Raw genomic sequence first — 13,162 nt, forward strand, 5'->3', positions numbered from 1 at the left:
TATATATATATATATATATATATATATATATATATATATCAGTATTGGTTATATGCCAAATAAGTTTTAACATATGGGCATCGAATATCGGCCAAAAATCCAATACTGTATCGTGCATCTCTACTTTCTTGAATTGGGAGCCTTATGATCTCTATAAACAAACACAAGGAAAAAAAAAATTACACAGGATAAAATAAGATGAGAAACAATGCTCACTTTTGACGAGTTACAGGATCTGAGTCTGTAGGGTGAATATAAGCAGTCAGGATCTGGATCAATGTCTGTTCATCAGACACCCTAGCATGATTAAAAAAAATGTTAAGGAGGAAAAATGTTACATGAGCAGCGTGATGATCAAGTCAAATTTTGGGCAGGAAACATTCAATATTGATATAATCTGTTATCTGATACTGACGGATTAGCATAAACAATTATAAATTTAATAATCAATGATAATACTATTATTGTGCAACTCACCTCCTCTGACTGAACTCTGTGCTGCTCTGAGGAAATATGAGCTTCAGGTGCCACAGGAATCGTTTTTCCCTAAATGAGATCCAGAAAATATCACTTTTAATTCAAACATTGGAAATAAAATCATCCTGATGCTTGTTTTCAACATCACCAAAAAACATCTGTGCCCAGACAGTTTTATTCGCAATCAAAAACAAATCCCCTCATTTAAATCAGCCAGTGGACATCCCATTTTAATGAGCTCTTCTGGAGTAAAGTTTGACCATTGGCAAATAACACATGGCTGGATTTTCTGGGTTGTTAACAAGCTAGTAATTATTTGAAAAACACAGTTACAGAATGCATATCTACTACTGTTGCCAGAAACAACAAAGACAAAGTAATTTATAAAATGTTGGGGGAGAAGAAGTTAAATTTCATCTGGTGTCTGTACATTACCGTAATTCACAACAAATAACTCAAGTCTTATTGGCCAATTGAACTCTGTCAGATTACACAATAATATTGTACCATGCAGAATAAATCCTAATACCTTCATAAAAACAGGACTATGCAAGAATTACCATAATTGATAAAACAGGCTTAAGGCCTCTTGTTCTAACACCCCCCCCCCCCCCCAAAAAAAAAAAACAGTATGTCCTGCTCACCAGATTCACCCAAACCACAGAATGTTCCATAAATAAACTGGAACAGATTCACTGATCAGTTCTTCAGCAAAGAAGCAAGGCCTTGATGGATAAAATAAATAACTAACTTAACCTCAGAGGGATAAAAAGTCTAATTGTAAGGCACATACAGGAAGCCTTGTTATTACGGCTTCAGTACCCACAAAAACAGATTCAGAGTATAATGTTATTTCATATCTGTAATATACTGACTTTAGTGACTATGTTGACTCATCTACAGTATAAAAAAGTTCAGCAGTTATCTTGGAGAGATCTCAACAGAGCCTGTGTTGTGAGAACAACAGTTCTTTCTTTAAAACAAGCTACATGTAATGTACAAACGTATATTTGTTTTGTAACCTTCATAGAATCAAATGCTGGTGAATAGGCAGGTGTAAAGACTTCACATGGGTCATAATGTTAAACTCAGGCAATTTTATTTCCTCCAAAGAAGCAGTGATGACCAAGTATTAAAGAAGGTCCTAAAATCAAATCTCTCTTGTAAATGAGTCCCCGAGGCTCAATGGGATTAACTTGTCTAAATAAAGGTTGAATGAATGAATAAAGACAAACTAAGAACTGTTGCCAGAGTGTTACCAGTGCATGCAAGCACTAGACAATGAAGACCACTAATTGAAACAGGCATTTGAGATACTGTGGGACAGGCCTGCAAAAACCCTAAATGATGGTCATAGGAGGAAATAAGCTTGATATTCATTTTGAGGAGTCATGCACTAAAGGACACTATCAGCTTTGTACAGTTCCTTCACTGATGACTGTATGATATTTTTTCTTGTGTTTTTTTTTTTCCCTTAAAATCATTAAAATCAAGGTTCAAGGTTCTTTATTGTCATCCGAATCACGTGGTACATGAGGTGGAATGAAATGGTGAACTCAAGATCCCAGTTACACCCAAAAATAGCAAAAAAAAAAAAAAAAAAGTATAAAAAGTTAAAGATTTAAGATATACGCTAAACATAAATAATGTAAAAATATCCATGGATACATGTTAATCAGTCCATAGTATGCGTAAGTTAAACTAAACACAGTAACAATATACAAACTATATACAATAATAAGTAGAAAAACTGCAGAAATCAGCAACTTGTAGTCTCATTTTGTAGAAGTACAGCAGGGGTGGGCAACATTTTTTTTTTTTTTTTTTTGCCAGAAGGCCAAATTAAAAAATTCTAAGCAATCAAAGGGCAGATAAGATCTAGAAGAAATGTTCAGACTTGTTCTTGTTGTAGCATAGTTAGCATGCTAGATTAATTCAACATGTATTTATACAGGTTAGTCTCATTGAGCCTCCAGGACTCATTTACAAGGGAGATCTGATTTTAACAAAGAATGATGACAACAGTAGACAATCTTAAAAGAAGGCATATGAATTGAAAAAATAAAATAAATGGAAGAAACAAAAACCGCAACATTATGAAGATATATAAAATACTAAAAACAGGAACATGTCTGCATTGGTTTTTGCCATGAACTTAGCAGATTTTTGAAGCCACTTAAAGAGGTCAAGGTCAAGAGCTTCAAATCTTTTTGCAAGATATCCCAGGAAACAGGAGCAGAGTAGGAGAAGGCCCTTTTGCCAAGTTAGGGAACACTGCATGTAATAATGTCCTGAGAGCGCATGCTGTAACTGCACTCACGCAGAGACATGAAGGAGAAGATGTATGAAGGCAAAAGACCAAGAAGTGATTTAAAGATGAAATGTACCAGTGGGAAAGTATATGTGAAGTTAATGAAGACCAGTTAACCAGTTAATACAGGGTGCAATGATGGGTACGACAGTTACAGCCAGTTATGAATCTTAGTGCACCATGATAGGCAGCATCCAACATCTGCAAGGTGCTTGCAGGAGCATTCATGTAAATGATGTCACCATAGTCAATGGAGGGGAGGAAAGTCACAGTTACAAGGTGTTTCCTAGCGTTCAGAATTAGGATCTATTTCTAAAAAAAAAAAAAAAAGTTTTACTTTCAGTTTCTTTACCAAGTTTTCAAATTGGTATTTTCAAATCCATCCATTACCTTCTACCCGTTCCTTCCATCTTGGGTCACGGGGGTCGCCGGTGCCCATATCCGGCTATCAGCAATCGCAATTTTTCAAAGTGAACGCCCCTTACCTGCAGGAGCTCCACCCTCTTTTCCTCCAACAACATTGTCGGGGTTTTGCAATACGAATGTTTTGCGGTCAGGATTTCATGAAAAATCATCAGAAAAAATGATTAAACATTGCCAGTGGCAAATATGTAATTCAGACATGGTTACCCTGAGCATTTAGAGGATGGAATATGGTTTATTCTATTTCAAAAACTAAACGAAGTTTGGAAAAATATAAAAGATGGATAAAGGCCGGCGGCCTACCTCATGAGCTGCTGATTACAATAGAGATAAACAGGAAGTACATGTTCATCTATCTGTATGAAGGCAAGTAAATCCTCCATTCTTTGTCATAATTACATTGTATACTTAATGGTTAAATCAATGGCTAGTTGTGCTTTATTTTGTGTGTTTAAAATGTAGATATACCTATGTTGCAACTTCTGGTTTCATAAGTTTAGTCTTTATTTGTTATGATCAGTTAATAACACTAAACTGATTTTGTACAAAGTGTTTATTAAGTTGTGTAAAGTGGAGGGCTACATATGTAGCATCTTAGCTAGCGCTACGTTAGTGCCAGCAGTTGTCGAAGGGGGGAAGGGGGTGATGTGTGAGAGAAGTGGAGTGTGTTCTGTTTACACAAGGAGAGCTGTTGGTCAGGCTACTTCTTGTTGTGCCATTAACTCTAAAGTAGTTATTGAATCGTGTTTACTTATGTAGGTAAAACTACATGTTAAACAACCAGTTAAAAATACCCCAGAATGAAGGAAATGGCAAGGTAATGATTGATCAGAACCGATATTAGAACTGAAAAGGGGGATGCATTGTGTGTTTAAAAATCTCAATTAAATGTGCTTATCACTTATCAGCATCTACTTTTTGCACTAAGAAGCTGAGGCTGTAGTTAGTCAGAGCAGCAACAGGCAAAATGGGAGCATAAAAAAGAACAAGGGAGAGAACTCCTTTTACAATTGTGGGAGATACTTAAAATCTCACTCATTACTGAGAAAGCTATGCGTTTGCTTGGTTTCGTAAGTTTTGTCGTTTTGTGCATGCCCCCAATCGGAATGTTTGTACATGAAACTACATAAGAAAAGAGGAACAGGTGTGATGATGCCAACATTCTGTCATTGCTTCAAATGGAAATTATGTCTTTGGATGGAAAAGGGACTTGCCCAAAGAAGGTTGCAATCACTTCAAGCAAGACCACAAAGCATGCCTGGGAGAAGTGCCATCATTCGTGGGTAAAAAAGGAGAAAGCAGCATAAAAAAGTTTAAACAGAAGCCTGAACAGCTGTTTACATACCAGAAGCTGCTACAGAGGTCAAACTGCTGTCGATCAATCAACTCTATATTCTAAGACATACGACTAACAGGTAATAATGTAGAATAGGTCAATCACGTACACAGAAAAACAATCTACTGAAAAAAAAAGGTTGTTTTAATGAATACACTTTTGGAGCTATGCAGCGATTATGGTGAAAGTCTATAATTCCTAGCACTGAGCTGTCCTTTACTCTAAATGGCCTGAATTAAAGAGCTTTTGTTGCTTTGGAGGGATTATTCATCAAACAGTTGTTGGACATCAAAGACTTAAGTCTTTCTGAATGAATAAGGATTTGCACACAGCTAGAAATACAGTGTAAGAAAACATTTTAAATAATAAACTTTTTTTAAGTCGATACACGACTGGAAGGAAAACTTTTTTTTTTTAATCTTTGTGAATACTCTGAGCAGCAAAAGGTTGGTAACTGTCTCTGTGTTTTGTGTTTACATACTGTGTGGTCTAAAGGAAAAGTTACACCAGAGTGATGACAGAGTTGAGCACACGGTAGACAGGACACGCAGTACTTGAAGAACGTTCCCTACCCAGGACTAATTTTTGTTTCATACCACATGTATTTAGATATATTCATAATGTTGCCGAGCTAGTGAGAAATGCCAGTCTAAGGAATAAAAAAGGAATCGTCAAATAATTCTCATTTGTCATAAATGGAGGATTTTTAGCTGTATTCATCTATAATCTCACTTTATTATTTTCCAGAATTATCAGGAAGATGAATAATCTACACAAGAAGTTAAGCATGTATTGTGGACATTTAAATTGTTTTAGAGCCACAACTTATGCTTGAAAACAGCTGTACTTTACACTTACCTCAATCAGAACAAGTAGATATATGATACATGAGCCCTAACCTGTTTCAAGGCAATCTCAGGAAATCAAAGATTCAATTTAGGTCATATAAAACAAAAGGCTGATGCTATCAAAGGTTTACTGTAAATATGATATTTTTTTGAATAGCCAGGGGAATTTAGTTTCTCCTTAAATCCCAAAAAGTTAAGTCAGGTCAGGTTCTTCAGATGACCTGGCTTAATATTTTTGGATTTATGGATGATTGAGCTGACATCAGGACATTTCTCCTTAATGTTTTGAATATGATTTTTATTAGTAGACAGCAAAGACAAGCTTCAAACAGATTCACCACATTTAAGAAATGCCAGGTTTTACTTTTTTTTTTTTTTCAAACTTCATCAATCACTGAGTATGCAAAATAAATAAATAAATACATAAGTAAACGTGATTTTCAGTGGATACGTTATTTCAGCATGCAACTTCAGATGACTCAATTAACTGTGTCTCAGCAACTATCCAAGAAATAAAGCAGGCTCAGACAAAGATGGATGAGTTCATTAACAAGAGCCCAAACTGTTGATTAAATAAGTAATTGGAGTTGCTTGGGCCATCATCACTAGCCACTGACGGGTAGTCTGGCAGTGAAGAGCTGAACTCCATCTGGCTGGATTAAGCACGTGGGAGATCCAACAAAAACAGTTAAATGTGCAAAGTTTTTCCTGAAAAGTCAACAATGTTAAGAAGTAAACTATGCAGAAGACACATACCCCACAACTATCTGTGAAAAGGTTATCTGAGGATAAAAACTCTTTAAAACACACAGATCTATTCTTATGTCATCTTAACAAGTTTGCGTTCTCTTTATGTCACAGAACATGATAAAGCTTCTGGGTAATTCAGTTTGAGCTGCATGTTGCCCACAGTTAATTGGCCAGTTGTGATGACGGTGTTGCAGAAACTGCTACTTGACAGTCTGATGTAAGTGTTGCCTCAAATGGCAGCCGAAGCAGACTCTGTTCTGCATCAGTCAGATGCAGCCAAAAAGTTGTCTGATGAAACACCGTCTAAAGCAGTCGCTAATTGTTTCATTTGACCTTAACGTCTGGAAAGTAGAAGTCGTACTGCACACGAGGATGAATAGATGAATATTCATACCGTGCCACAAATTCTGGGGTGAAATATGGTTTTCTCTGCTTTAATCAATTTGTGCAGTCATCCATCACATGCAATCACTCGTACACCATTTTAGGTTTCAACAAACCTGTAATGTGTGCAAAGCTATAATACAGTTCTTTTTTTTTTAAGTGGATAAATTGGTCCAATGGAGGAACTACAATTACACTTGGGCTGTGTTAGATTGTACATGTGCATTTCTACAGCATGCGCTCAGCAGGGGATAATTGCTGATCAGTGATTTTTTTTCTCTTTGCTTGAGAGCAATGCCAAACGGCACACGTTTCTCTAACATAATTACTACTTTCTTTTTTTTTTTTGCCATGCTAGAGCAGCAAAAAACTCTGGTGAAGTCTTTGTCCTTTGCAGGTTGTAGCGTTGGGCTTATTGGAGTATTTCCATTACGAGCAAGGCGGCCACGGCATGACAAAAACGACAATAAAAACTGTATCCAATTAAAGATGTAATGTATTTTTAATTCATACTTAACTTGGGTGAGTTTGACAAATTATAATGGCAACTACACATAAGGTAAGGCGTGATGCTTTGTAGCAGTGGGATGATTTGTAACAGGAACACATTAATGTGTTTTTTATGTTCGCTTTATTATTACTTTACTAGACTTGTGTCATGTTTACCTGTGTTTTCTGACTTGCACTGGCTCAACCAAGACTGACTGACACTTAGTTCCACATTTTGTAGCTTATCCTTTAAAACTTTTGCCTATTACATTTCGAATACATATGATTTTTAAGTCATCTTTATCTTCAGAAGGACAAGAAAGATGGCTGCCCATTCTGTGCCTTGTTCTGCTAGTGGTTTCTTTGTGTCTAAAGGGAATTGTCCCTTTCCACTGGTTCCCAATATGCTGGCTATCTTAAACAAAATATCTATATTTACCGGTGGCGCAGAGGTCAGAGAAGTGTACATGTGATCGGAAGATCGCTGGGTTCAACTCCCAGTACCGACAACATCAAAATGTGGGTGGGAAAGGTGAAGCACCCACACCTGCCTCCACCCTCATTTGTCCCACTCTGGGCCCTTACCCCCCACCACCTGCTCCCCCGGGTGCCCTAGATAGCAGCTTTCTGCTCCACACAGAGGGCTGTTAGCTCAGTGATCTGTGGTTGTGTCAGGAAGAGCGTCCAGCATAAAAACAATTGCCAAGTCTTCGTGCGACTTAGTTCGCTGTGGTGACCCCTGAAGAAGGGAGAAGTCAAAAGAAAAAAAAAATCATAATGTTCTGAATAAGACTATCATATCATAATTAGATTGAATTGACTGTAACTGAGGCAGCACGGTGGCGTAACTGGTAGAGCTGCTGCCTCTCAGCGAGCAGGTCCTTGGTTCAAACCCCGGTCCAGGGGCCTTTCTGGGTGGAGTTTGCATGTTCTCTCCGTGCATGCGTGGGTTTTCTCCGGGTGCTCCGGTTTCCTCCCACAGACCAAAAACATGCATGTTAGGCTGATTGGTAACTCTAAATTGTCCCTAGGTGTGAGTGAGAGAGTGAATGGGTTTGTCTCGTTTGTCTCTATGTGTCCCTGTGATGGACTTGCGACCCGTCCAGGGTGTACCCCGCCCCTCGCACAGTGATTGCTGGACATGGGCACCGGCGACCCCCGTGACCCAAAATGGAATAAGCGGGTAAAGATAATGGATGGATGGATGACTGTAACTGGATTTTAATTGTTTTGAACTGAATGTGAATTTATGATTTAAACTTGTTATATTTTGTAGAGTGTGCTGGGATGACATTTTTGTAAATTGACTTTATATGGATAAAAGTAAAATGAATGCAACTGAACTGAGGGCTCTTAAACACCTGTCAATAACTGGGAACAAAATGAGCTCTACTCTGACCCATAAAGTTTGCTTAATTGAGGCTGATTTCCGATATATGGAAAAATAATATGGGGCGCAAAACCACACCAGCTTATGTTACTAATGATCTCAAGTTATTATAGAAATATGTTCGGTTATTACCCGCATTAACTTCTCCTGGAATGTGTTGTCCTGTCTACTTGGGCTGTCTGTGAGGAAAATGCCCAGCCATGCCAGGCTGAAGCTAAAAAAACACAATTTCACCCAAACACAGCTACTCCTTATGTTCTGCCAAATGCCAGGGATCATACACTTACCCTCCAAATGCTGCACAAGGAAAGTCTACAACTTCTTGCAAATCATTTAAATGTCTGTGCCATGTTTTTAAAGTATGTCACTTTAAAACAGAAAAAGTTCAATAAAAACTAGATGCATTGCCATAATTATAACATTTACAATCTCATATGCACACATGCACATTATCAACAGGCATGAAAGCTCTTCACTCAGCTGTTTGCCAGTAATGATCCTTCTCTGGCAGCAGGAGTATGTCGCTAACCAGCTGCAGTCACACGGCTTCCACATCTGCTTTTTATATTATGTACTTTGAACATCCTGAAGCACACTCACTTGATCCCTTGCTGTATACCTTTTGTCCAATTTTATGTCCTAGCAAATGGATGTTTATTTACTAGCCTGTGAATGGGACACTCAAACCTTCAGCAAGACACTGAAATTAATAGGAACACATACAGGGACTGTGTAGCTGGCTACTGATCCCTGCTCAGATTCTGGTATGCCAAAAGCATTAAGCTTAATTTGTGTTTTGGTGGTGCAATTATGGCACACAGACACATTTTTAAGTGGCAAACTTATGAAAGGCTAAACCGTAACAGACGTATCGCATTAACTTTCTGCTACTATCAGCGATCTGTTGAATTAGCAAAAGAGTAAGGAGTTAAATGTTGCATTGCCATGAGATGAGCAAATCTCCACCTGTCACACTGGAGACAGACCTGACAGGGTAACAGACTGCAGTTGTAAAAAGGATAGGAACATGGTAAAATCGAGTGGAAGGACTGACTATTCTTTTAGGTGCAACCCTGACTGGCAACCAGCGCAATGCTTGGACATTTCACACTCGTAAAACTTTATTACATATATTGATAACCCCCACTCTATTCTTTCACCATGGGATTAAAGCAGCAGCCTGTAAAATGAGTGGCAGAAGGTTGCTTAGAGAGAAAGCTGCCAAATATGTGAAGACCACCACTGAGCAAATTGGAAAACAAAATCCATATGAATCTAAATGCGGTAAAGAGCTGCGGTTTGTGAATTGCAACTTGACTAAACTAAACCTTTTCTGAAAACGTGTTGTAAATCTGCAACTCTACTTGAGTTATAAATTGGTTACAGAGAACGCCCTGATTTTATTCTACGTGACTAAATGCCACCATTCTTATTTATGAAAGCCTGAAAAACAAAAAAAACTAATTAACGCAAAGTGCAAAGATGGTCAAATACATTTAACATGATTCCTACAATGCACCTAACCTTCAGCAGCAGGTATGCACGGGTTTGCTGATGTTAAATGGAATCTGCCAATACATGAATACGCCTGAAGACACCTGGCAACATGTAATAAAGTAGGGTCATGGGTTCTTTGACCAAATGCAATCGTTTCCAGCATCAGTGTAAAGAAAATATAAAAACTGATTGTCATATTTACAACTTTACTTTGAAAACTTTAACTAGAAGCAAGATCAGTGGAATTAATAGTTTTTTTATTTCTTAAAGAGGTCATGTGCTTATGTGACTTTAATCCACACCCACCCCTTACCTCCCCACCAAACCCCCAAACAAGATGGTAAAATTAAATGCTGTTTGTCTCAACAATAAATATGCAGCCAATGGACATAAAAAACACACCAAAAATCACATTTCCTGATGTGGACCAGTTTCGGAGCTGAGAAACTTCACAAAACGAAAACTTTTGGGGATTTAAAAAAACATCTCATAGGACTTAAAAATGAAAACGTGAAGTAAAAATATATTATACGTAAGCAACGTTGTTTGGGGAACATCATGACATCGAGGCGTCATCTCGTTTTGTGCACTAGTTTCTTTTGTACTGTCGGATGTTTGTATCTGTGATCAAATTCAATATATGTATTTAGGTGGACATTCTGGTTGTAAATAGACAGGTTTGTACAAATATGAAGGGAGTTGGAGTGAGGACAGAGGATGCAGAGGACAGAGTGAGATGGAGAAGGATGACTTGATGTGGCGAACATGAAGAGGTCATTTAACCATTGAATCAAGTGTTATAGCCTAAATTGTCAGTTCATGTACAGTGGAATAGCAATATATTTAGGTTTGCACCTATTTTTTACAACATCTGTGCAGAGAATTGCTCAGAAAGTTACAAATGTTCATATTTCAAAATGATCACAATTGTGAAGATAAGAAAACATTTTTCCTTTTTGTTGAACAGTAAAAACTGCAAATGAAAAATAAAAGGGGGTTTGAAAAAAAAACAAAAAAAAACTCAGGTTTAAACTTGCAGCTGATCTTGGCTTCATTAATTCATAGCGTTGCACTGATCCATCTGAAACACTACTTTGACCACATACAAGCTAAAAACACAAACAGTATTATTACTAGTGTCTGTACGTGGTAGGTGATATTCTTACTTTGTGAGGAATATAGTGGAGTTTTCTTTGCTCTTGGAGAAGGTGACGGGGAGGAATCTGAGTGTGATATTCATCTTTCTGGCATTAGCAGCCAGTTTCTTTGCCTGTTCAACAGAGGATTAGATAGCAAAGTAACAGATAATACAATAAACACTGGTCTGTCTTCCTGAGACAGTTTATCAACAACTTCAAGAGATGAGAAAACTGGTATAGCCATAAATACCTATACAACATATGATTACGTAAATATGCTAAAACAAACTTAACTGGTGCAGTTAGAAAAGTGTGAGATAAAAGTTTTAAGATGCACAAAATCAAGAAAATACAACTTCACTCATATGTAAGATCTACTTTGTCTTTACATGAATAATTGTTCTTCACTGATTTATAAAGGTTTTATATTTCGTACACAGAACTTTTAACTCACATGACCCTGAGCTAGCTGTTTCTGTTTTAAATTCTTAATGACTGAGTAAATTAACAAAAAAAATACATAAATAAATACACTGCCAACGCACTGTTTCTTTCCTAAGTTAAGGTATTTTAAGTCTGTTTTGAAGTAACACTGTGAAAAAGGTTCATGGAACATTTTTTAATGATTTCAAGATAAACATATGGGACTCGCTAAGAAACTCAAAGTATAAATACCAGACTTACTTTTAAAGTGGTACGGGGAACCTGAATCATGTCGTCTCTGGTGGCACTATCAGCGAATCTTCCAGTATCTTCCAGAAACCTGTAATCTACAGGACAGGCAAAGGACAAAACACACAAATACAACACACGTGATAAGTGAATCAGCTAATTCTATTCTTTAACAAAACTAAAGTTTTAGTATAAATGATTGTTCTGCGTTCTTCGTGGATCACTCTGTGGAGACGTTTGTCAGAAACCGGTGGTTGAAATAAGAGCTACGGCAGAGGAACGTCTCAGGCTGGGAAGAATGTTTCCAAAAAATTATTAGAGTGATTTTAGGACAATTCAGGCAAAACCAGACACCTTCAGTAAGGGTCTGGACCTGAACTATGTAAAGCATCTCTGGAGAGATTCAACTTGACTTAGATTAAACCGATCTGACAAGAAGAACAGAAAGCTTAAACGAATCAGAGGACTTTTACTTCCAAAGGTTTCAAATCCATTTACAAAACTATCCAAAAGCATGTTTTTGTTTTGTCTTTACAGAGATATCTGTTCAACATATGATCATAGAACAATGCATTTTATTGCACAAGACAAAATTAAAAACAACAACAAAATGTCTGAAAATGTTCTAATGCTCACCGCTGAGAAGTGCCATTTCATCAAACTGTGACAGAGTCACAAATGCTGTTTTATTTCGAACTCCGCTGCATCCTGTGTCCTCCTTGTGTTTCTTCACACACAGCAAACTGGAAAACATAAACATGTCATTTAAATGAAATTCAGTTTCTTTGTATAATCAGTTAATACGGACAATAAAGACGATACACTGAGAAAAAATATGACCAAACGATGCTGCATCAGAAAACAGTGATGATAATTGGGATCAATTGCACATAATTTCTATGAAAAGAACGACGTACGGGCCACTTTATTCACAGCTTTCTACTTCAAACTGGAATAAAAATTAATGTTAGTCAAAGTTGCAATGAGTGTAATCAAAAAATACTTTTGTATATAAAATTATAGGGATGCACAATGTTAGATTTTTGTCCGATACACATTATGCCAATGTTAAAACTTATTTGGCCGATAACCGATACCAATAGTTGTTTTCCCTAGACCTACTTACAGAGACTACATAGCTTTCTCTGCTGTGGAATTAAAATATTACATTATTCTGAATGGTTTTTTTTTGTCAATTTGGCCTGCTAACAAATACAGATGCCAAAAAGGGGGGCTGTAAATGATGTAACACTTCAACTTGGATTATGTTTAATGTCATATGTATTCATGGCATTAATCTCTCTAACACAATGACAACACTCGAACCGTGCAAAGGTGTACATTTTCACAAATTAAACCTGCTCACAAGCGACAAGTGAAAAGTGCAGAAATAGTAGTGCATTAATGAAAATATTACTTTTTTTTAATTAAATATACTGTATATAT

General features: G+C 37.1%; 1 protein-coding gene across 1 annotated transcript in view; it reads right to left on the reverse strand.

Annotated features, from left to right (window-relative positions):
* Positions 1 to 13,162, reverse strand: part of znhit6 (zinc finger HIT-type containing 6) — a 35,811-nt gene that overhangs the window by 18,760 nt on the left and 3,889 nt on the right. The window contains exons 3-7 of the mRNA XM_037698073.1: positions 12,353 to 12,459; positions 11,729 to 11,814; positions 11,072 to 11,175; positions 478 to 546; positions 217 to 297 (exon numbers count right to left, since the gene is read on the reverse strand). Coding sequence (XP_037554001.1) covers positions 217 to 297; positions 478 to 546; positions 11,072 to 11,175; positions 11,729 to 11,814; positions 12,353 to 12,459 — 447 coding nt within the window. The remainder of the gene's footprint in view (positions 1 to 216; positions 298 to 477; positions 547 to 11,071; positions 11,176 to 11,728; positions 11,815 to 12,352; positions 12,460 to 13,162) is intronic.

This window comes from Nematolebias whitei, chromosome 3 (genome assembly GCF_014905685.2).
Source record: "Nematolebias whitei isolate Nwh7 chromosome 3, NemWhi1, whole genome shotgun sequence".
NCBI lineage: Eukaryota > Metazoa > Chordata > Actinopteri > Cyprinodontiformes > Rivulidae > Nematolebias > Nematolebias whitei.